The sequence below is a fragment of the Aythya fuligula genome, chromosome 1, assembly GCF_009819795.1.
Source record: "Aythya fuligula isolate bAytFul2 chromosome 1, bAytFul2.pri, whole genome shotgun sequence".
NCBI lineage: Eukaryota > Metazoa > Chordata > Aves > Anseriformes > Anatidae > Aythya > Aythya fuligula.
Window position 1 is genome coordinate 17,961,794 of NC_045559.1, and position 25,374 is coordinate 17,987,167.

The window sequence follows — 25,374 nt, forward strand, 5'->3', positions numbered from 1 at the left end:
AGGCATCAAATTGGTGATGCATGGAAAAATTATTCTCTGAAACTGTAATATAAGCCTGCATGTGCAAATCAGGAGATTTCTGGGTGAACATGGAATCTAAATCCTGGAAAGACCCATAGATTTAGATCAAATTTTATTGCTATTGAACCCACAGATATTATGAGTTAATCATCTGATTTTATTCTTTAAATGAATTGAAGGGAATGTTTTCAGCTTTTCAGCACGCATAAATTAAAAAATCATAATATCTATAACTTGCTTGCTATAATCAATATGAATTAAACAGATTTTATTTTCTATTAGAGAACAGAAATATTTTCTTCCACAGAAAATTATCATTTTATCCTGTGGTACTCTGCATTTAGTATGAAAGTATTTACTAATTGAAGGTTTTACCTATGACATACATGATTTTGAAAGGCTTTATTCTTTCAGTAATGGCATATAGTTGATAACAGGGCTCTTAAAAAATAAAAATAAAAATAAAAATAAAAATAAAAATAAAAATAAAAATAAAAATGAAAAAAAAAGCTTATTTACATTTAAACTACTTAATAACATTTTTTTTTTCAAGAGAGAAAGTATTAAATAATCATACATCATTTTATTTTGAGATATATTCTTACTGACTTCTACAGATTTTCATGAAAAAACTCTCACAGAGAAGAGTTAAAAAAAAAAAAAAGCAAAATAGGTGTGTTGAGTATTTTGTGTTGAATATAGTAATTTCCTTTCACTGTAAGTAGTATGAGTTGTACTAGCTAGAAGCCAAAAACCTAATCCTATTTGTTTTTTATTTACTTGATTGTTTTTGTTGCTTTTTTTTTTTAATTCAGTTTGACTTAAATTTTTAAATCAGAACCCTGTAGTTCTCCATTTTCCTGAAATAATTCCATAGAGAAGCATCTACATTGATATCTGAGAGATGAGATGTCAACTGGCATTTTAAGAATGCGGTACAACATATAGAAGAGCAAGGAACCTGAACTTTTTCTCTCTTTAATAACCAGACGGTGGCAATGCAAAATCAAATAACTTCCAGTGAGGTCTTCATTGCTGAACCATACATATACAAAATAAATATAAAAACAACAGCAAACCAATACTCATTCATTTACTTGGGAATAAAAAAAAATAATAATAATAAAATAAAAAAGTTTATTTTAACTCTGAAAGTTATTATGAAAATTTATTATTTTATGCTTGATACATAAAATAATAAAAAATGACCTTTCCTTAGGGGGAAAAAAAAATAAGCCTTTCATACAAGTCTGTGATGAATCAGAGCTCTCTGGTGATGCTTGTCTTTTTTGTCTCAAAATGAGTTCATTCAGGTTGGGTAGCCGTGAATTGCTTTGTGTACTGTAAGTACATAAATGGGATTATTAAAAATATCCAGTCTTTACCACTGTTCCACAAGCAGTGGCTCTTAATCTCTCAATGGGAAAAGCTTCAGTGAAACTCCTCCTTCTTTTAATTTCTTCTCTGCACTTAGGAGTTGTGGTGAGTATTCCAAGGCTAAAAAAAATGATATTAATTAATGGCCTTGAAAGAAGATTGTGGCAACATACCTGAAAACGAAGGGTAACCTTATTCTTGAAACTATACTTTATAAAAAGTATATTCCTTCTGTTCCATCATTGTAAACCTTACATTTCTAGAGAAAATTCTTAAAAAGCAAAAGTAGCATTTATATCATGTAAGTGGTACAGACTCACTTAATGAGACAGAGAAGACCTCCAGATGATTCTCACTCTGGAAGTGGCTCTCCATAACCTTGGCTGATACTTTTCATCCTTTACAGCCATCTAAAGCCAAGTAACAGTGGATGTACAATATGTTGCAGTGCAATCTTTGCAACCTGTGACACAACGACGAGGAAATATTTATGTCATATAAGTGGGAACAGCTGCTGTAACTCTACAATAACTTTTAGTTTTCTTCTGCAGTAGAAATATGAATGGCAACTGACACGATTTTTTTTTTCTTCCTAGTTTTCCATCTTTTTTTTTTTTTTTTTTTTTCTTTAAATAGCTGCAAGAAGTTCCTTGAATCTTTTATCTTTGTATAGCTATTACTTTCATTTAGGTATCCTAGTTTTCCAAGTTTCTCAAAAAATGAGGTCACTATGACTGGAAGAAATCATCATCTTTAAAAATGAACAAACGAAACAGATGAAAATAATCATTATTTAAAAAACAAACAAAACAAAACAAAAATGTCTCAAAATCAACCTACGTAGAGGTAAAACTGGACAGGTTCAAAAGTAAAAAACATTATTTATAAGATAAAAAGCAGAAAATATTATCAACAGTCCCTGCTTGCATTCCCTGGAATTTATCTTGACATTTATCTTCAGTGTTCCAAGTAAAAAGAACACTGTAGTCCTTGTTCACCTTGACTGTGCTGTAACACTGGTTCCTTTCCTCTGAAATGGGGTTTTATAGAATGATCCACCTAGATTATATGATTTACAATATCTTTTAATGAAAACAGCAAGAGTATACTCTCAAGAATACTTACACATTTCGTATTTTATTTCTCTGGTTTCCATTCAATTTCTGTTCTCAATGCAGAACCCTAATCATGATGTGCTTGAGGGGTCGAGATCTAAATACAACTCTGATTGTGTCTTTTTTACTTGATCCACTAAGACAGCTACATTACTTGGTAGCAATACATCTGCAACCCAAAATGAAATGTACTTGCAATGGAGGAAAAATGAATGCTGTCAGCTCAAGATGTCTCAGTGTACCCAGATTTCCCTTGTCTGCATTTGGATAACCAAGTGCCACTTCTTTTCTTTCTAAACCTTTGCTTTCTAACCTACAATTTCTGAGGATACAAAGAAAAAATCAGCATATAATAGAGTAAAAATCCCCTCATGAGTATGTTTATCCCAAGATGTTTTTTTGTTAACATGGTGGGTGGAAAAGAATAGAAAGCTCATGAAATCCAAGATTGACCTTAGCTCATAAGCCTGATTGCCAGCAGCCATCGAATACTACAGTGTTTTTGGCTGTCAAATATCTTATTTAATTATGAAGGCCTAATGTCTATTACATATATATATATATACACACACATATATATGTGTATATATGTATATATTACATATATATTATTTATTATATATTACATATATATGTAATATAATATATATTACATATTGTAGTATATATATATTACATGAGGTCACTATGACTGGAAGAAATCATCATCTTTAAAAATGAACAAATGAAACAGCTGAAAATAATCATTATTTAAAAAACAAAAAAAAGTCTCAAAATGAACCTATGTAGAGGTAAAATATATATATATGTAATATATATTACATATTGTAATATATATATATTACAAATATATGTACATATATATTTGCATGAATTTGTAGAGTACCTTGTTCCATATTCATCTTTGTGATACTTGCTTTTACCATGTTGTAATTCACTGCAGTGTAGGAGTTACAGCAATATAAAATTTAGGTGGCTTAGCAGTGAACCAGTCACAATGCTGTTGACAGCCTACAATATTTTACTATTCTGACAGTTTCAAAACAGTATCCACACAATAGGAAGTACCATCAGTTGATATTTAGAAGAATATACTGGATAAAATTGTTTTCTGAATGGAAATAAAATGCAGTATACAGACATATTGATTATACTTCTAGAATTTAATTAATCACCATTTATAAATGTTTCATTAAAAAAAATATTAATACAGATTTAAAATTGCTGGTTTTGTCTCATTTTTCAAAAGTCAACAAAATGAAAATAAACTGTGAATATTATGTAAACTCCATATTTAAAAAAAGTACAATATATTTAGTTCATTCTCAATTTTTTGTGAAGAGAAAATCTAATTGGCTTGTGATTTGCAAACCTATTTTGGTATATGTTTCTTTGAAGGTTTATAATCGATTGACTACAAAGACAAAATCCAAAATAAATGCTATTTAGTACTCTACCACAAAATCCAGAGATTATATGTAATACAAAGTGATAGCTGGGATTTTTTTTCAGTCTTACTAAGCACTGAAATTCAATGATGTATATTCTTGCTTATAAAAACATAATATTTTGCTATACTATTAGCATGCTACTGCGAGCGTCAGAGGAATTTTAATTGTAGAATTTTCACTTCAGACTAAAACGCCATGGAAACATTTTTTTGTAACTTTGTCTTGTCTCTCACAGTGTGCTCCAAATGCAGAATCAGGTGGGGTGGATTTTCGATAAAAGCTACATATATTGGAGAAGTCAATAACATGCAGAGAATGTTACTCAGTGAACCAGGCAGTGTGATTTTATTGTCATTTGCAGAATGGTCACATTGTAGATTTAGCAAAAGACAAAACACCAGCTACTTCAAAAATGAATCAGGTAGGGAATGAGTTGCTATTCAGTTGAGATGAAGCAGGAGCCAAAGAACTGACAAACTCGGGCATACTTTATCTGTCAGAAGCAACACACAAAGCAGTTAAGACTTAATTATATTCATGATCATGGGGAAGGCCTTTAAATATTGTCTATTTTTGTTTTCCATATACTTAATCATTGCTCTTCTGAAAGATCGTAAAGAGCACACCATTTAAATTTCATTGCTGTAAAAGCAGGTTGTTTCTTTACTTAGCCAACATAAGTAAAAGTAACCTGTGTGACCTCAGCTCTCTGGCTTTTATGGAACAATAATCATTTTCTGACAGAACCAGTTTGCAGGGTTTTCATATGTCCACCACAAAGAAAAATTGTATGTCATCTCAGTTTTATTATATCCGTCAGCTGGCTGCCCATTTGTTGTGGAGTGTCTGTGGTGACATAGGGCCATGACTCTATTCAGCTGTAATAGATTGCCTGTAGTGCATTCAGTGACTCTGGTACCTGTTGCTGGTTCTTTTTCCAGGTCAACTGGCTGCAGGTACATGTGAGATTGTTACTTTGGACAGAGATAGCAGTCAGCCCCGAAGGACTATAGCCCGACAAACAGCTCGCTGTGCATGTAAAAAAGGACAGATTGCCGGTACAACAAGAGCAAGGCCAGCCTGTGTTGATGGTAAGAAGTACAGATCTATTCCATTAGTTTCTGCCAATACAAGAGTGATGTCATCTGGTAGTGCATCATCAAAACATAAAGGCTCTGCAGCAGAAATTTTCATGTGTCCCAACTACTAATAGTTATATGGTCAAAATGCCCCAAAGGGTACTAATTCTGTAGATATTTCAACTATAGTTTTTAATTTCAATTTTCACTTTTGTTTTAGTTTGATATGCAGTTGAATTTTAAAGGCATGGTATTGTATTTTGCATGTGATGACAGCATCAACATTGAAAAGGCATTTTTCCCCTCTGCAATATTTTATTCCTTATAATATTAAACAAACAAACAAGCAAACCACACTGCAAAAGAGCTTCAACGGTTTTATGCTACTGAGAAGCTAATGTCACTGCTCCTGTGTGAAAGTGAATGTTGCTGAAGAAAACACTGATAGTGTAATTTCTGAATACACCTTACATGTCCAGCATTCCTTCTTTCCTTAAAATTATGATTTTTATATGATTCACTGCAGAAGCAGTGATAACATGCAGCCTGGAAAACGGCTGGCATAGAATGAGGTATGAAAATATTTAACTTTAAAATAATTTTGTGAAAAAAATTTCTGTACTACAAATAAATAAGATGTTAACAATTGGGCGGTCCCCTAGACAGTTCTGCCCTTCTGCACGTTTGTTAGCAACCATTAATATTAAAAATAAAATAGGAAATATATTGAAACAGTTTGTGTGAAATAGTTTGTTTTGACCTAGGCTTTGTTAACAAAATTAAAAAAAAATATGAATAGTAGTATAATAAATTCACAGAGTGCCTTTGACTGGTTTGAGTCCTCAGATATAAACATTGCTGAGAATACCAGTCCAAAATTTGGTCTTACCAGTGATTATCATGGAAGACAGCTCAAAAGATATTTCAGAGCCTACCCACAAAGATAAATATAGAACATCACGAACATTCTATTTTTGTATTTTTCTTTCAATGTTTTTGGTACTCTGTAATATAGTTTCTTAGCTGTAATCTCATAATGTGATGCTATACACAGTAATTCTCTTCTTTCCTGCTTTATTGTAAGATCATAAGATTTAATTGCTTAAGAAATTAATTATTTTCTTGTGTCATTTATAATTGCAACTTTAGCAAAATTACTTGTAATTTTTAAAAAATCAACATTTCCTGTTTTAAGATTATGTTATATGGGAAAATACGAGTTTTGCATCATCTGATGGGAATTAGACGCACATTTTTTCCTTATTCCGGATATGGTATGTATTGAGATTCCTTGACTGTGACTTGGGTGTCCAAAGTTAGTCACTCTGCTACTCACTGTTTGTCTTGCTTTGAGACACCTCTGGTGAAGAAATTAAAATTCAGATAGAAAATCTATGTGTCAGTAAGAGGAGATTACTACATCTGGTCCTCTAGTTGTGATACTAGCTTAGTTTCCAAGTGTAGAAGGTTTGAGGTCATATAATATTTGAAAATATTGTTTTGTTGTTTTGTTTTGTTTTTCATTTTGTCAGAAACTAATAAAAAAGGTCCACTTCAAATTCTGCCTTTGCTTTCAATGTGCTTGGTCATCATTTTATGAAATCAGAGAACTAGATAATATGGTTAAATATTGTTTAATGAGATAGGGTTCTTTAGGTAATACTTCCCATTTGAAAAATAAAACTTTCATGGGAAATTCATTTGAAAAATAGAGTTTCTAATTAAATTATATGTCCAAGTACTTTCCTTCCAGGTAGTTCTAATAAGACCTAATAATACATTTCTTTATTATTTTGTTTATTGTTGGGCCCTTTGCTAAGAATGATAACTGAAAGATGTATACAACAGAGTACTTTGCTTTTCTGGATGCTGTTAGGAAAAAAGGCTCAAAAGCCTTAATAATACTTAAAAGTGACTAATGGGTTACCAAATTAAGAAAGCATAGGACAAATCTCTAGTGTGCAATTTTTATTCAGGAACACTGTTAAAAAAAATAGTGAAGTTTTATATACCATAAACACAAATTTATATAAGAGAATAAACAAATGCTTTATCTTGTCTGTAATCTGCTGACAAATAAAGCTGGCAGATGAGTTGCTCATTAACAAGCAAATATCCATCTGTGGATTTACCAGGTTCATAGTTTAAAGAATATACACTGAATTTTTCCATAGTGTTTATATTAATTTCTAGAACAAAGTGTTTCAAACACAGCTACTAAATGCTTTATTCTGGCCAGAACATGAAATCTACATAAAACCTTATCTGAGAAAAGATACTTCTGTTTCTGATGTAAAGTCAAATACTGGTATTTTAGGAACGCAACAATAAAACGCATATGTTTGTTTTGTTTTGTTTTGTTTTCAGTAAAGAAGGGCGTTTTCATCTGTTGAAATCTTCCATCTAGCAGAGATTTCATTCACTTTTACCTCATTGTCCAAACAAATAAATCCTCCTCTGAGCTTTCTTAAATAGAATAAAGAATTTGCTTTTGCAAAATTTATTTATTTTATTTATATTTATTTATATTTATATACTGATTATAAGATTGCATTTAAGGTTTCATTTCTGCTTTAACAAAGAAGTAAATCTGTTAGACAGATGTTTTTAATGCCAGTTTGCTTTCCAAAGATTTAATTCTTCTAGTTTTATTCTTTAAATGGTCTTGATTTTAATTAGATTGTTCTTGAAGTAAAGTTAGCAGAATTAGACATTAAGACTTTTAATAATTAATGCAAAGTCATTTGCGAAGTAAGCAGACTTTTTGGTGATTTAAACGTGACCTGCTAACCTACTAACAAGTAAAACATTAGAGAACAATTGTGTTACAATTTCGGTCAAACTGTATTTTGAAGCTGCACTACTGAAGCTGGTACTGAAGTTGTTAAAATAAATAAATAAATAAATAATAACAACTTTTAAGTGCATCGTGTTGCACCTGGTTCGTTGTTTAATGGAGAGAAGTACCTTAGAATATATTCGGTTATGCTGTATGTTTCCTCAAGCTCTGAAATGTGAGTGTCAATTATTGCAGCAAAAAGAGTAAGTAATTTAAGGGCTCTTAAACCTCAGAAGCATTGTCTGAGATTGCACTTGTCAATGTAGCTCTTAGAATAAGTCCTGAGTTGATTACCAAAATCTACTCCAATTTCCACTGCTACACAGCTAAGGTCTTTTTCCTAAAGAATGAAAGACGGTATCTGTCAGATGTAGAAAACTCGAATTCTTAAAAATGAAAATGCAGTGTTCAGAGCTTGGTCTGAGCAGAGCATGAAGAACATTTCTTCAAATGTTTTCCTCTCACAGATTTACGCTTTTTTTTTTTTTTTCCCTAGTGGTCTTTATGTATGGCAGACTGCTAATGCAATCATAAAAATATGGCATCAATATTCACCCTGATTTAAGACTTGACTTAGTGTTGATTGTCTCACTCTTATATTCACAAAGTCATAATGTTTATTTGGTGTGTTTGGTTCTGATATATTTTTTTATTTGTGAGTATAGGTTTTGTGATATTTTGGTAGTAGTTTCCCTGCACTCTTAGTTTTATTATTATTTACAATTAGCATTTCCTAGTCCCTTTCTTGAGATCAAATTCCATGGCAATGACCTCAGGTGCATTACTTTGATAAGATATAGTATTTCAACATAGAATCTGTTTATCACCCGAGTAATTTGCCTGTGTGTCTGTCAAGCTTCATCAGCTTTTTAATTTGGAGCTTGTGAGAGACTGAAACCCTCAGTAATTTGGACTTGTTTTAAAGCAGGTGACAAAAAGTCTTTGATAACAGTATGTGTACACATGCACTCATGGTTTGTGTTCTTTCACAAGAATTGTATCTGTCTGAAAATAAAATTCATTATGCTGAAGTGTTTCATAGAATACAAGTACCTGAGAAGCATGTGTCGAACATCTAAATGTTCAATAGGTTCCAATAATTCTGTCCGATATGTATTTATAGCTAAAAATAAACAGCAATTTTCTCCAGAAAATAGAAACAGTTAATGAGAGGAGCAATGGGTATGAGAGAAGTAATTGCTTGAGAAAATTAGGATGCAATATCTAATTTGCTTACCTGCATTCTGTGATTAGAAGATTCTCATGTTTTGGGTTTGAGTTCTGGGTACTTTTACGTATACAAAGAGAGATGAGAAAACTTCTGTTTTCCCAAAACCTAATTAAAAAAAAAAAAAAAATCTATAAAAAAACCTATATTATCCCAAGTTCCAAAATTCCTGAAATTCTTGAATTTGGAATAGCAGGAGCTCAGGTAACTGAGTTCAAAATTTCAGACAATTTATCTGTGAATCAAAATTTTTGTTTGTTTTAAATTTATTTGCAAACATTGTAACAGCATTCTTTTAACATATATTCTTATTTGATATAATTTGTTTATACATTATGATTAAAGTGCTTTCCAGATGGCATTGATTGATGTTGTTTTACACAGAACTCTAGGTCCACAAGGAAGGCCCATTAGTTTCAATCAATAATTTACTGCTCTTCTCATTAGCTCTAAGAGTCTATAGGGAGGTGCAGGGTCAGAATTGATCATTGATAGAATCCTAGGTCACGCACTTGAAACAAAACTCAGTTTAATACCTGAAGGTTCTAAAGTACCTTATCCACCCTGAACAACAACAACAAATATACATTATATAATAATAATAATGTCAGAAGGACACTTTAGCTTTTACATTTAGAATATTTCATGTGTTTATTAATCTGCTATTTATATTATTTTGTCCTGGCTTTATTGTGGATATTTGCAAATGTTTTCTCACTGCAAATACTACACATTTAACTTTGTTACATGTTAGTTTGAAAGAAGTAAAACCAAACGGCAAATTGTGATGGATTTGAAATTAAAAGGAGACTGGATAATACTAAGTAGACGTTTTGCTGAAACAGAAGCAGTGTGTCATGCAGTGTGAAAGATTTAAGTCTAGGAGCATGGTGAGACTATTTGCCCCTGAGCAAATGGTATTAATTATATTGTAGTGGTGGTAAAAGATTTGGCTATTCTGCTAGGTAGTCATTAAGCTAAATATGTTAGAATATGTATTTAGCATGCCTTGTTCTTGATGAATTCAAAAGAGTAACAATTTCTTTAAACTGGAGAATATTGTGACTGTAATGAACATCTGGGGAAAAATAGCCTAATAAAATATTCTGATGGTTCCCTGAGATCTGAAGGACAATGTCATCTTCTTGCTTGTTTTCTTTTTCCTTTTTCTATTTGCATAGAAAGCCCAGGTGTGACAAAATGCTAAAACTAACAGATCAGTTGCCATATCACAGATAAGATTAGAACTTTCTTACATTTTTGAAGTTTCATTTTCACTAAATAGTTAAACTCATTGAGTAGCTGTTGAGTACAAGAGACCTCCTGTCTAGGAGATGTCTAGCACCCCTCAAAATTAAAATGCCAATTTGTACGTATTTAATATTACTACTAAGTGAAGCCATACGACATAGTAAAGAAATGCTTGTTTGGTGATTTAATATTTGTCTGGGAATATTCAGGCTGTGATCATGAATTTAGTTTCCGAAGAATAAAGATGTCTTGTTTAAAATCAGACCTTTTAAACAGTCCTAGAACTTTTAGGCTGGTGATCATATTTAATGTTGAGTATGTTGTTGTTAGGATAGAATAATGCTCTGCGGCATTAGAATGTCTTTCAATAAATTGAATAAATAGTATTTGGTCTTTGCTTATACACTGTTATTTTCAGTTTTAGGATACCTTCCTGAGCTTTGGGAGTTTAGTGTGTATTTTTGTTTTGATGCTTGTGAAGTGTTCCAAACACTGTATATGCTCATTATATGAAATATTTGTTGAGTACTCATCTCATGTTGTACTTGATATTATTAATATTTTATATTTCCTCCTAATTTATATATGCATTAGATATTGTGGTGGTTTTACTCAGCTGGGCATTTGAACTCCACCACAACTGGTCTCTAGCTCTCCCCCCTCAAAGACAAGGGGTAGAAAATACGATGGAAAGGGCTCAAGGGTTGAGATAAGGACAGGGAGATCACTGAACTGTTATCGTCATGAGCAAAACAGACTCAGCATAGTGGAAATTAATGTAATTTATTACCTATTACTAACAAGCTAGAGAAGTGAGAAAGAAAGAAAACAAGGTAAAAACACCTTTCCTCCATCCACCCTTTTCCACCTCCTCCTCCTAAGTGGTACAGAGGAATGGGGGTTGCAGCCAGTCCATAATGCTTTGTCACCTTTGTCACCCACCACTCTGTCACTCTTTCTTTCTGCCCCTGCTCCACATGGGGTTCCTCCTACAGGATGCCATCCTTCCCGAACTGATCCTGTGTGGGCTTCCCACATGCAGAGGCTCTTCAAGAACTGCTCCAATATGGATCCATACCATGGGGTCCATCTGTCAGGATAAAATGCCCCAACGTGGGTCCCCCATGGACAGCAGCTCCCACCCTCCCAACCCTCTGCTCCTGCATGGGCTTCTCTCCATGGGCTGCAGCTCCAGGCTGGGGCCTGCTCCTGCGGGGGTTCTCCATGGGCTGCAGCCTCCCCTAGGCCACATCCACCAGGGGTTCCTCCACGGGCTGCAGCATGGAGATCTGCTCTGCTGTGGGACCCATAGGCTACAGCCTGCCCCACCAGGGGCCTCTTCACAGGCCGCAGGGGAACTTCTGCTCCAGTGTCTGGAGCACCTCCTGCCCTCCTCCTGCACTGACTTTGTTATCTGGTTCTTACTCCTCACTCTCCCAGCTGCTGTTGCAAAGCAGTTTTTTTCCCTTTTTTCAAACATGTTCTCACAGAGGTGCAAACAACATCACTTATTGGCAGCGGGTCCCTTTTGGAGACAGCTGAAAACGGCCCTTATCAGACATGGGGCAGCTGTTGGGTTCTTCTCACAGAGGCCACCTCTCCAGCTCCCCACTACCAAAACCTTGCCACATAAACCCAGTACAGATATAGATACAGATGTAGATAAAGATATATATATAGATACAGATATATATAGATACAGATACAGATATAGATATATATGGATGATATATATAGAGAGAGAGACAGATAACTATATTTTTTTTCTTAGGCTGTCGGAGAAAGGTAGCAACTATGCATTCACCAGCCCCATATATATGAAACCTAGTTTTCAACATGATTGAAAGAAATATTAATTCCTTTCTCCTTTTCCTTACCTCAACTCCCATATATGCAATCACTACTGCATCTGTACATCAAAAACACGTTACTCATTATTTTAATTCAGCTACCTCTAGACAACTCTTTCAAAATTTTAAATGTTCCTGATTACTGATGAAGTAAAACTATATGACTCACAAGCTTCCTATTCTCAAGCATGGTACTAGCATGTTATGACAATTTCCACTTTGTGGGTCACTGTCATTTAGAAATGCATGGGGAGTTGAGTATTGTTGCAGTTGCTTTGTTTCCTGCTTGCATTTGATAAGGACAATGTGAAATTCCAAATCAAGTTAAGCAATAGTTCTTACCCTAATAATATCATCAACTTGGAAACACCTTATAAGCATGCTTTTATAAGATACTTGTATTATCCTGAATGTCGTGTGGGTTAGAGACTGACGTGTGGCTGCAGAAGAAATGCTGCTGTTCACCCCCAATCCAGAAAATGAGCCATATAAAGCAAACAGATCAGTAGCTGCTTCAGCAATGCCCACACTGATGTATCTATAGGAACTACAGGGAGATAAGATAGGTTTCCCCCTTTAACTGAGAATCCACACCAGGAATAACTGAAGACATGATCAAAAATAGCCCCAAAAGACTTTCTCAGGATGGTAAGAAAAAGATCAATAACTACCCTAAAGGAGTATTTTCAGCGAGATCAAGAGCTAAGGGTTTCACTAATTTTTAAAGTGTTTGGTACCTAGACCTGAATGGCTGAATGAGGCATAAATATGCAGACCAAAATTTTCCCAAATGACTAGTGATTTAAACAGAATAATTAATTATTTAACAGTCAGGTAGCATGGAGTGAGTACTGATCACAGTCCAGTTTAAAAGCCAGGAGCTTTTTTTTTTTTTTTTGAGAGGGAGGGAGAGAGAGAGAGAGAGATCACTGCTTCCTAATGTTTGTAATGACAAGTAGATCTGTAGATCCCCATTGATGATCTACAAATGTTTATGGAGAAACGAATCAAGGGCTTAAATAAATTAGTTTTAAATAATTATGTAGTGAATTAAAGGATTATTTTCTACAAGTTTCTGAAGGATTATCTATCACAGATTGAGAGGAAATACTTTGGATATAAGATAAATAGATCTGGGATAAGTGTCAATAAAATCTAATTGAAGGTAAAATACTTTTCTCAGTCTTGTATCTGTAATGAACTGACCAAATTGGAATAATTTTACACTTATTTTGCATCCTCCTTTGAGTTGAAGCTTGGCATCAATACACCATTTCAGGTTAAGAGATGACTGTCTTTCTAAACAATAGTGCGAGGAAATATTTAGGAAAGCAGAATTTAATTATGTGATTTGGAAGGTGGCCAGGAACCAGGGGTTAACACTGGTACTGTTGCAAAGAGTGCTGTGAGAACTTTAATTGCTTCTAATGCTTAATGCCTTGCTTTCACATTTCATCTGGAAGACAACACCTTCAGCTTCCCAGTGTTTCACTGGATGCTTCATTGGATGGTTCATCAATGCCAGCAGCTTCATTCCCTTTAGTTTCTAGACATTCCCAAGCAGTCACCCATGTAGTCTAATCCTCTTTTTTCTGTGTGCGTTGATGGCAGTTTCATCATAGAAAAATGGTTGGAGGTTATGTGACATTAGATTGTGGAACAATTTTCTGAGGGAGTGGCTAGAAGCCTAATTACTACAGACATTTTAAATTGAACTGGACAAAATACTAGAGAATGTATTATGCATTAGCATAAGTACGCGCTGTATCACTGGATAGACTTTTCTATGCTTGATTTTTTACAGCAGAACATTGCCAACAATTGCACTGAAATTGCTGCAGTCTGATTCATTAGCTAACTTCAGGCAATAGGTCAATGTGACATTTCTGATTCAGGAGTTTGGTCACTGTCAGCTCCCTCTGTGGACACTGAGATGAGATAGGCACATCAGAGGTCATGTAGTGTCAATATTGGAATCGTCTCCTGAAAGCTCCTCTCTTTTCCTCTCCTATGGGATTTAAGAGAATATAGGATGAATAGCAGAGTAGGTTTTCTGCTTGAATGTAATGTGTGTAAATACTTCAGGCAATCAGCTGCTCAGATTGTCTTCTGGAAGAGCCACTGTCTTCACTGATTAAAAGCAGTTTAAGGGGGAAAATATATATAACATTTGTATTATCCCCTCTGCTTCTCATCCTAGGTTCTAGTTATCTCTGAAAGAGGTGTGGGGGGGGGGGGGGGGGGGGAAGATGGGCTTTCATAGAGATTCATGTGTGCAGCTGGACTTCTGTCAAGGCAACATGTTTGTCTCCAGTGAGTGTAGAGGAATCTAGAGAGAGAAGCCTTTATAAATACCCCTGCCATCAAAGAGTAAGATAAAACTAGAGCTAAATCACATTTCTAGCGCTATGTAAAAGCATCACGGTGAAGGAGTATTTTTTTTTTCTTTCTGAATAATCTCAATAAACACAGAGAACTATAAACAGAGAACCAGTATTTTTCATAAAAAGAGAATCAAGAAAGAGTGTAATATGGTTACAAATGGCATTTTAAAACTATACACCACTTTTTTTTTTAAAAAAAAAAAAGCTTACTATAGATTTAATATCCGTTATGATAGTGTGTCAGAAGACTCCTAGAAAACATTGAAATTGATTGCCAAATTAGTGACAATATTAATAGCATTACATCCAGCACCTGGAATAGGGTAGTTAATGCTAAACATTTTTGTATGCCTCTTTCAGAATACTCTGCACAGGGCTGATTCAGAGAAAATACCGTCTTTGAAGATAGAGCCTTAGAAAGCTAACTTTTTCAGGTGACAAAAAGGAGGAGTTCCCCTGGCTGCTGAGGGCTGAGATCATACTGCAGCAAAATGTGTTTGTTGCATTCAAGCAATTCAATTCAATTCAATCCAAAACAATCCAATTTGTTTTGCTTAGGACTTACTGTTGTTTTATTTCTACAATACCATAGGCATGCAAGGTGCTTCATGAGAACACACAGTCCTAGATGGAAAGCAATTACAATGTAATGACAGAGTCCTTGTTTGTACAAGCTACACGAGGATAAGGATATTTAGATGCTTCCTTGTGTTTATTATCCAGATTCTGGGGAGTAAGAATAGAAGGAATTGGAAGTGGGATACGGAAATTTACCTCTCCGTGTTTCAGAGTATTTCTTTGAGTCTCTCAGTCCTTCTTCAGTTGTCCTTAAAGGACCTACAGAGGACCTCTGTTCTTGATCTTCCCTTTTGAAAGGGCAAGGTTAAGCCCCAGTTGAATGTGTCAGAAGAGGATATACAGCTAGTTAAGGTGGGATCCCAAGGATTAGGTAGGAGAAATGAAAAGGGTTGAAGGAAAGAACTGCCTTGCCATAAATGAATGGAGAGAGAGGAATTAGAGCTAGATTGTAGTTAGCAGGAAGAAAGATGGTGTTGTGACAATGAACATGAGTCTGACTTGGTGCAAAACAGGATGATTTACTGTGAAGCAGACTCTTGTTTGAAGGGAGAGTGGCACATATGACAAGAAGGAAGCAGAAAAAAAAATGAAATAAAGAGATGCAGTACAAAACCCAGGTAAGCCCAAAGCTGATGAGAATTTTCTTATACTTTCCCTATTTAAAAATATATATATACATACAAAAAGTATCTTGTTTATTGTTCTTTCTGTGATCTCCCACAGTAAATTCACCTTTCATAAGGAAACAAATAAAGCTAAGATGTACCAACCTCTCTGAGTCAAACTCACCTTCCAGCCAATTAGTTCCCACTTCCCTCCTTGAGCCTCCCGCCCCCTGAACAATCAATAAAAAATAAAAAAAAAAAACTTATTTTTTTGCTGAGGGTTCGATAGAATTGGAAAATACTTTTGATGGGCTATGTGTTAATGAGGGTTCATCCAGTCTTCTGCCTTATATTGCATATTATACTCCTAATTTATTCAGTATTTTCATGCATTCTCTGTTACACGCTGTGTAAAAACTTTTGCGTTCACTACCTTTGCACTGCACATTCATGTTCCTCTTCATTTGGTACTTTACAGCAGTAAGATTTGTCATTCTCTATGAGATTGCACTAAGCACACTTTTCACAGACCCATGTCCAGCCTCTCCCTACTGCACTGGATAATGTAAACCTCCTCCAGCATGCAAATTGCATTCCTGCAGTACCTCCTTTCATAACTGGAGGACTCACTTCTCCTGACCTTCAGAATGATCAGCTTTATTATTATTATTATTATTATTATTATTATTATTATTATTATTATTAATGTATTGTAATAATAATAATAATAATTTATGGTAATAATTTTTAAAGTTTAGTATTTGGAGGATATATACAAATGTATACAAATTGAAAGATTGTAAGAACAGGATCTCTTTGGTAACAGACATCTTCTACATAGTGCATCAATCATACTTTAAATTTCAGGCTTCAGTTTGTATGCATTACTGACTGCAGTAATGCATACTGACTACTGACTTTGTATGCAAAACTGGCTGGACAGCCGGGCCCAAAGAGTTGTGGTGAAAGGAGTCAAATCCAGTTGGAGGCCAGTCACTAGTGGCGTTCCCCAGGACTTGGTACCGGGTCCAGTCCTCTTTAATATCTCTATCGATGATCTGGATGAGGGGATTGAGTGTACCCTCAGTAAGTTTGCAGATGACACCAAGTTAGGTGCATGTGTCGATCTGCTTGAGGGCAGGAAGGCTCTGCAGGAGGATCTGGATAGGCTGGACCAATGGGCTGAGGTCAACTGTATGAAGTTCAACAAGGCCAAGTGCCGGGTCCTGCACCTGGGGTGCAACAACCCCAAGCAGAGCTACAGGATGGGAGATGAGTGGTTAGAAAGCTGCCTGGCAGAGAAGGACCTGGGAGTATTGGTAGATAGTCGGCTGAATATGAGCCAACAGTGTGCTCAGGTGACCGAGAAGGCCAACAGCATCCTGGCTTGTATAAGAAGCAGTGTGGCCAGCAGGTCTACGGAAGTGATTGTCCCCCTGTACTCAGCTCTGATGAGGCTGCACCTCGAGTACTGTGTTCAGTTTTGGGCCCCTCAATACAAGAAAGACATTGAGGTGCTCAAGCGAGTCCAGAGAATGGCGACAAAGCTGGTGAGAGGTCTGGAGAACAAGTCTTTTGAGGAACGGCTGAGGGAGCTGGGCTTGTTCAGCCTGGAGAAAAGGAGGCTCAGGGGCGACCTTATCGCTCTTTATGTGTACATTATGTACATTAAAGGAGGCTGTAGTGAGGTGGGGGTTGGTCTATTCTCCCACATGCCTGGTGGCAGGATGAGGGGGAATGGGCTAAAGTTGAGCCAGGGGTGTTTTAGGTTGGATATTAGGAAGAACTTCTTTACTGAGAGGGTTGTGAGGCATTGGAACGGACTGCCCAGGGAAGTGGTGAAGTCACCATCCCTGGAGGTCTTTAAAAGACATTTAGATGTTGACCTTAGTGATATGGTTTATTGGAGGACTTGTTAGTGTTAGGTCAGAGGTTGGTCTCAATGATCTTGAGGTTGCTTCCAACCTAGACAATTCTGTGATTCTGTGAGTTTTTAGTTTTGCTAAACATAAAACACTGAGTGTTTGCTAGGTATACTGACTGGTCTTGACCAGATTTTTAGATTAAGTTGTTACCCTAGACTCAGTATTTGTGCTCTTACAGGAAAGAATTTGCACCCTTACATCAGAATACTTAAATTTTAATATACATTTTGGAAGTCTAGTCCTTATATACCAATATAAAGGCAATGGAAATGTATTTTGTGGAGTGTGGAGAAGAAAGCTGGAGCACTGAGTGCTCCAGTGTATCTAAACCTAAAATACCTAATTGTCCTAAACCTATATACCGACCAGACAGTGCTAACTGCTTATGTGCACTGATGGAAATTATCATATCTTCCTTCTGCTTTTCTGTGTGGTCATATGAGTAATAACTGGTAGGGTCCCCTATTGGTTCCTGTAGCTCTAATGATGCTTCTTTGAAGGCTGGTGGAAACCAATTTTAATGTGATATGACTTTGTGAGACTGGATCAGGGATGCACCATTTTTTTAAGATAATAATATCATAGTTTTCATGGTGCCAGTTATCTCAGAGGACCTCAAGAACCCCCAGAGGTGTCTGTTGTTCTGTTTCAATTTGTATTTTTGTACAGTCACTGTCTGAAGTTCAGATTTTCAAATGCAGACAGCTTGGCTAATAATTTCAGTTTGTACTGAAATTTGTCAGTTTGTACCTGACCTTTGTTCATTTTAATTCAAATCAGGCTGTAATTCTCTTGTGATTTCACCATCATACACTAAAAGGTACTGTGCTGGTGCTGGCTTCCTTTACCAGTGAGATGAAGTGTATTGTCTTGCATTTGTTTACAGCACAGTGTATTGACCCAGCACATTTTGCTATATTCTTATGGGTAACATAGATTCTGGCTAGTTTTGACTGTCTTTGCACATTATAGAATCCTTTTGCTTCATATGTTTAGAAGCAATATATATATGCTGGGCTGCCTTCATTTCTGTAAATACTTCATATTTTTTCAAAATTGTATGTTTTCTTTCAGAATTTTCTGCATATTCATTACACACACAACACACTTTTTTTTATATAGGTATGTGGTAAATATAAAATGCTATTATATTGCTGGTATTGTGGCATTACATTGTACATATCAGGAGCTGAAAGGACAAGACACAAAATTCTTCTCCCAGTGATTAGTGCTTCTGTTATGAAATTACTTGCCTTGTCAAGGATGATTTAGAAAGTAAAAAAGTCTGTAAGAGAGAATCTGGACACTACTGTACAGAATAACTATCAGTTCTAATTGTCCTAAACTATTAATTTTATCCATGAGTATATTTTCCGGGACAAGCCAGAGGATTCAAGTAATGTTTAAACCAGTGTAAGAAGCCATCCATCTATTACAATGGCTAAACTAATTTATTATGAATTAAGTGGTGCCAGTTCTTTGTGTAGGAAGTTCTAAAATTATATTGTGTCCAGCATGCAAACAAAGGTTATGGAAAATTTTCTGTACTTGAAGCAGTTTTTGCTTCTCTTTCAGATGTTGATGACTATAACTGGAACATGAACATAAGTTTAGATCCTATTACAGAATTAATAAAAAAGCTTACTCAGACAGAGAGACATGATTCCTATCTTGAGATTCTTATGATTTAAGGTTCACATACTTTAACCTCTTAGTCAAATTAGAATTCTATTGAAGCTAATGAACCTATTTCCTTGAATTTAAATTTACTGGATCAGTACACTTTTGGACAGATAGGTATGATAAAAAATTATGAAATCAATGCAGTGACAAGCTTCCCATAAGAAAGAAATTTTGAGAAGATATTTGGATCCATGTATGAAATAATTTAAATCCAAAAAAGAAAAAAAAAAGTATAAACATTTTTCATTTATTATCTTTTTATGACAATAAATAAATATTGCACTTTTCAGTTTAAAGAAATAATCTTGTGTAGACTATTATTGGGATTTGGGAGGTTTTATAAAAAAACATTAATATGTACACACAGCTACAAAAGCTTTGATCCCTTCTGGATCTAATGTTCTCGATGAACATGGATGAAAACCAAAAACCCAAAATGAGAAACATATATATATAATTCAGCTGTGGGATTAATTAAACATTTTTTATTTTTTTTTTTTTTTTTTTTCTTTTTACTTTTTTTCTAGGGATTTGACTTTCACCTCCATATCCTTGCAACAGTAATGCTGCTAGATCCCTACCTACACTTCTTACTCTTTGAAGTTCATGATAGTTTCTGAAGTCATATTTCATTTGGACAGAGTTATTTCTTTCTCCCTGTTTGTGTGTGTGTGTGTGCCTGTTGTGGAAAAACACCGGAGTTAAGTCATGAAATGCTCACTTTTTCTAGTGTTCATACAGATACCATACGAAAGGAATGTTCATACCATATGAAAGGAATTTCCATAGGTTCCATATGACTAGACAACTAGCCATATGGAGTAGCTTTTGACATACAGGTGAAATGGACTACATGCGGAAGATGATAAAATTGGCAATTTGTAATATTTTTGTTCACGTAAAAAGTTGCATAAAAATATTACTCAAGGTAACATTTTTGTAATGTGTAATATGAAAAGATGAATATTGGAGTAGCAATGATAATTTAATTTTATTATGTTGAATGTCTCTTTACAACCTTACAAAGCTGCATTTACAACTTCATTTGTAACTCCAAAAAATAACTTCAAAACTCTTGAACCTGCTTCTTAGGAAAAAAAGAAAAAAAAAAAAAAAAAAAAAAAAAAAGATAATCTTTCTTGACACTGTAATCCAAAATCATCCCATTCATCCCATTGAAGTCTGAATGTAGTAGAAGATTTGGGGAGTACCGTTGCATAGAGTGTCAAGCCAGAAAGCTTTTGATTCTATTCTGGCTCAGGTTAAATTGTAACTGAAAGTATTCTCTTTCAGTTCTAGTGCTAAGGGAAAAAAAAATGAAATAATATTTTCAATATTTTCAATTCAGTTAATGATTGAAAAAAAATATGAAAAAATAAAAAATAATAAAATTATAATCTGATTCATTTTCTGTCAGGTTTGACAAAGATTGCAGAATATACTGAAATCTTCATATTCTGATTTTGTTGAAGAAACAATAATAGTTCAGACTGTTTAGTAGTATGGGTTTGAATCTCTTCCCCACTCTTGACTTTTTATTTTTTATTTCTATTTTTTTTTTATTTTTTATAATGCAATGTTTTTATGAGCTTTTCAGTTCTTTTCTTTGAGTTTTCTTATGAAAAGAATTAAAAATAGCATTCCTGATACTATTACCTTTGGATTCATGTCATGTTATTGTAGAGGCCTGCTAGTATGCTCCTGATAGCTTATGGAACTTGATTGAAAGGTTAATTTCTACAAGATTTAGGATTTCAGTTTTCATTTGCTGTGAAAAATTAGGCACAGATTATATGGACTATAGAGATGTTGGTGCTTTTTATTATTTTTTCCCTTAGCAAAGGCTGTCCTGATTTTCTGTGCTTACAAACAGTTCAATAAGCCTAAAAGATAAATTACAGAAAAGTTATGTATAATAACATGTATAATATTATGTGCAATAATATGTATAAAGTATGTTGTCGGCATAAGATATCTATTATGAAAACACAGCAGGTTAGATACATGCATGATACATACAGGTTAGATACAGCATGAAATGCTTGTGAGGTTTATGAAAAATTGTGAGAATACTAGTAAGTGTGTACAATGTATGTATTTTTAAAAGGCATCAATATTAGTACACTGCATTGTTGGAATTTAGGTTATATATATTTTTTTTTTTCTTCCAAGTCTTTAACCTTAATATGTAAAACCCAAACCACTTGAATTACCTTTAAAAGATTTTGCCAGTTTCAAAACATATATTTCTGACTTATTCCTGAGAATGAAGTAGACCCTGCTTATCCCTTACCTGCCCAGTTTTGAACTGTAAAGGTGTTTGCAGAATACTGGAATATGCTTTTCACATGTCCCAGATTCATGTCCCAGATTTGTTGAGTCTAAATACTGTATGATAAGAGCTAGAAAATGGGCCCTCGTGTTTGGCAATCTGTAGCCATGATAAACATCTGTGTCCATAATACTTCCATTAATAGGCTGTGCTATCCTCATACCAGAATTTCATTACACTGCAGAGGCAGAGTAGCTGAGTAAGAAGAGATAACTAGTAGCTTATAAGAGCTCCGTTAAGAACAGTTGTAGACATTTTGAGAAAAAATGAGGTGTAACTATCTTTGAAGTAATTTCTTGATCTCTGAAAGATATTTAATAGTTATTTTATTGTCTTAATAAGTGGATTTATATATATATATATTAACCATTGCTTCCAGTAGAGTACTACTAACTTTTATTTCAGGTACACATTACATATTTACCATTTTCTGGTGGTCTTCTATAGTACTGAAGCAGATATTGTCATGACTACTCATGTTGTCTGAAAATGGAGTGTTGCTGCTGGATCAGTATGAAATATACAAGAATATAATACTTTCCATATCATTACTCAAAAAAAGCTCTGGACTGGAACAGTGTTCAGTACCATCTTTGTACTAGCTTTGATAAATGCATGTTAGGAAGAAGAATTATGGTCTCATAACAATGGTCTCCCATCATCAAAATTGTGTCACATCTGGAAGAGTGAACTGAAATCAGTTTCAGGGCAAAGGTTTTGACTATGGTTATACAGAAAGTGAGTACCTTTGTAAATAATGACTACAACAGATTCTTGTTGTTGTTGTTACTCATGGCTGCTATGGTATAAGGACAAATAACAGTATTTATTATGCTGAACACTATAGTAATTTAAAAGCACTAGAAACTAATAGTTAGCCCCTATTCTGAAGAGCTTACAGTTAAATCATGAGACAGATCATGAGAGCAACTATCTTCTCCAGTTTTGTTCATTTCTGTATAGGTGTAGGAGAGATGAGTTCTGCTGAGAGACAGTAGAGCAAGAATCCATGATGTAAAGAGATGCTGCAGGTAAAAGTTGGGCAGGGGACACAACAGAAAGTAAGTGTGGGTATGTAAAGAAGCTCAGGCTTCTTTTCCTAAGAGAAGGAAGTGTGAACAACTTCAGAGTGAGTCATTATACAGAAAATCCTCAAAGAAAGACATAGAAGGATATAGAGGATGAAAAGAGGATGGAGACAAGAGCAAGAAACTAAACATTGTGACTTGGTTAACTAGAATTAGAGGTTGGCTTCTGAGATGAATCAAAAGGCAATACAGAGGGACTGAATAATTGCAGTGATAATAGCACATATTTTCAAGAGAATAGAAGCTGTAATTAGCTTTGAATTCAGCTGAAATAAAAAGGACAGGTATAGATTCATCCACAGATACAAACAGAAGACCATTTTTTTCTCATATTTGTGATGGATGTGAGAACCTCAACCAAGAATATGAAAAGAGGGAAATCAATATTGCTATACATCTCTGAAAAATTCCTTACTTTTTTTCTTCCATTAAGCTGCTTTTTATTTTTTTTTTTTTAATTATTATCTTTTGTAGAAGAAGAATAGTGTTTGTTATCCATCATGCATAGTTCAATCAGATCGACTAATCAGTATTGCAATGAAAGACATGAGGAAACCAGTTAAGTTAGTCATGATGGTGCACCTGCATTTTCTTTATGTCTGGTCATCTTTTGTAAAAGTTACTTCTGCAACCCTATGCCCTTTTCCTCACACACTCATTAGCAGGCTTTCATTAAGCATTCAATGACTTATAAAGAGAATCTGGAATTGCCAACAGACATCTAAGATGTAGGATAACTCTTTGGTTAGCTAGTAATACTTACTTGCAATCCATATTGGTGAAGGACTTGTATTTTAATTTCCTTTCATATTATGTTTTTGTTACAAAGGGTCTTCACAATTTTGGTGAAAACCTTTTTCTCACAAGTAACTGCTAAGCAAAAAAAAACATTCATCAGCTCTTTTCATTCACTTATCTTGGGTAGACTGTTTAGACCATGATGTCATTCTCCTTTTCTTGCAAAGCACTTGATTGATAATCATTTTGCTAAAACCAATCTGAATTAAAAAATAAATCTGTTCCCCATTCATTGGGCAGTAGGACAGTGGCATTGGACATAATATTTTCGTAAACATATATCTTCATGTCCCCTTTTCTAGCTCCTTTGTATGCTTTATATAAATTTATTTAAGTTTAATTTTAAAAAAATGTTGATCGGTCCTGACCTTGGATGGAGAATTTAGAGTTGAGAGGATAGAGGTATGTTCAGTGTAACAATGGGGAAAATAAAAGATGTGATACTAGATTTCTCATGTGGAGAGAGGTAATTTAATAGAAAGTAGATTGTGGTTTTGCCATAATGAGAGAGGAGTAACATATCACATCTGCTTCAGGGCAAGCACTTGCTTGCAGATAACTCAAGAATAGTTAATCCAATGTTCAAATACATTATTACTCATCCTTCTGCCTCTGTCATGACTGGCCAATGATTTTTCAGGAGTTTTAAACTAAATATACAAATAATGTACCAAAGAGGAACGGTATGTTTAGTAAGGGTCATATATTGCTCTACAGGACAAAGCATGAAGGCCATTGCTCTGTCTAGCCCAGTATTCTACCGAAATAGATGGAAAGTAACTGTCGTGGTTTCGCTCGAGTGGGCAGCCGAGCTCCACCACAGCCGCTCTCTCACTCCCCCTCCTCAAAGAGGAATGGGGAGAAAATATGTGAAAAGGGCTCAAGGATTGAGATAAGGACGAGAAAATCACGCAGTAATTATTGTAACGGGCAAAACAGACTCGGCATAAGGAGATAGTAAGATTTATTGCCTATTACTAACAAGCGAGAGAAGTGAGAAAACGAAGGAAAAAGCAAACCAAAAGCACCTTCCCCCCCATCCACCCTCTTCCACCTCCTCCCCCCGAGCGGCGCAGGGGAACGGGGGAATGGGGGTTATGGTCAGTCTACAGCACTTCTTCTCTGCCGCTCCTTCTCGGTCACTCTTGTCCCCTGTGCTGTGGGGTCTCACCCACGGGATGCAGTCCTTGATGAACTGATCCGGCGTGGGCTTCCCACAGGCAGCAGCTCTGCCAGAACTGCTCCAGATATGGGTCCGTACCACGGGGTCCATCCCTCAGGAGAAAACTGCTCCAACCTGGCTCCCCTACAGGCAGCAGCTCCTGCCAGATCACCTGCTCCTGCGTGGGCTCCTCTCCACGGGCTACAGGTCCGGCCCAGAATCTGCTCCGGCAGGGGTCTTCCACAGGCGGCAGCCTCCGTCGGTGCAGGGCCACCTGCTCCACTGTGGTCTCCTCCACGGGCTGCAGCGTGGAACCCTGCTCCACCGTGGTACTCCATGGGCTGCAGGGGGACATCCTGCTTCACCATGGTCCTCACCACAGGCCGCAGGGGACTTCTGCTCCGGCGCCTGGAGCACCTCTCCCCCTCCTTCTACACTGACCTTGGTGCAAGGCTGTTCTCCTACTCCCTTGACTCTCCCGGCTGCTGTGGCGCAGCGTTTTTTCCCTGTCTTAAATATGCTCTCACAGAGGCGCAAACAACATCGCTTATTGGCTCGGATCTGGAAAACAATGGGGCCCTTCCCAAACATGGGGCAGCTTCTAGAT

General features: G+C 35.5%; 1 protein-coding gene across 3 annotated transcripts in view; it reads left to right on the top strand.

The window, feature by feature from the left end:
- The window catches only part of TAFA5 (TAFA chemokine like family member 5), a 335,125-nt gene that overhangs the window by 118,071 nt on the left and 191,680 nt on the right, over positions 1-25,374 (top strand). For all 3 annotated transcript variants that reach the window (XR_004253833.1, XM_032195851.1, XM_032195859.1), the window contains exon 2: positions 4,906-5,055. Coding sequence is in view for 2 of the 3 variants with exons in the window: in XM_032195851.1 (XP_032051742.1) it covers positions 4,906-5,055 (150 nt within the window). In the remaining variant the exon portion in view is untranslated. The remainder of the gene's footprint in view (positions 1-4,905; positions 5,056-25,374) is intronic.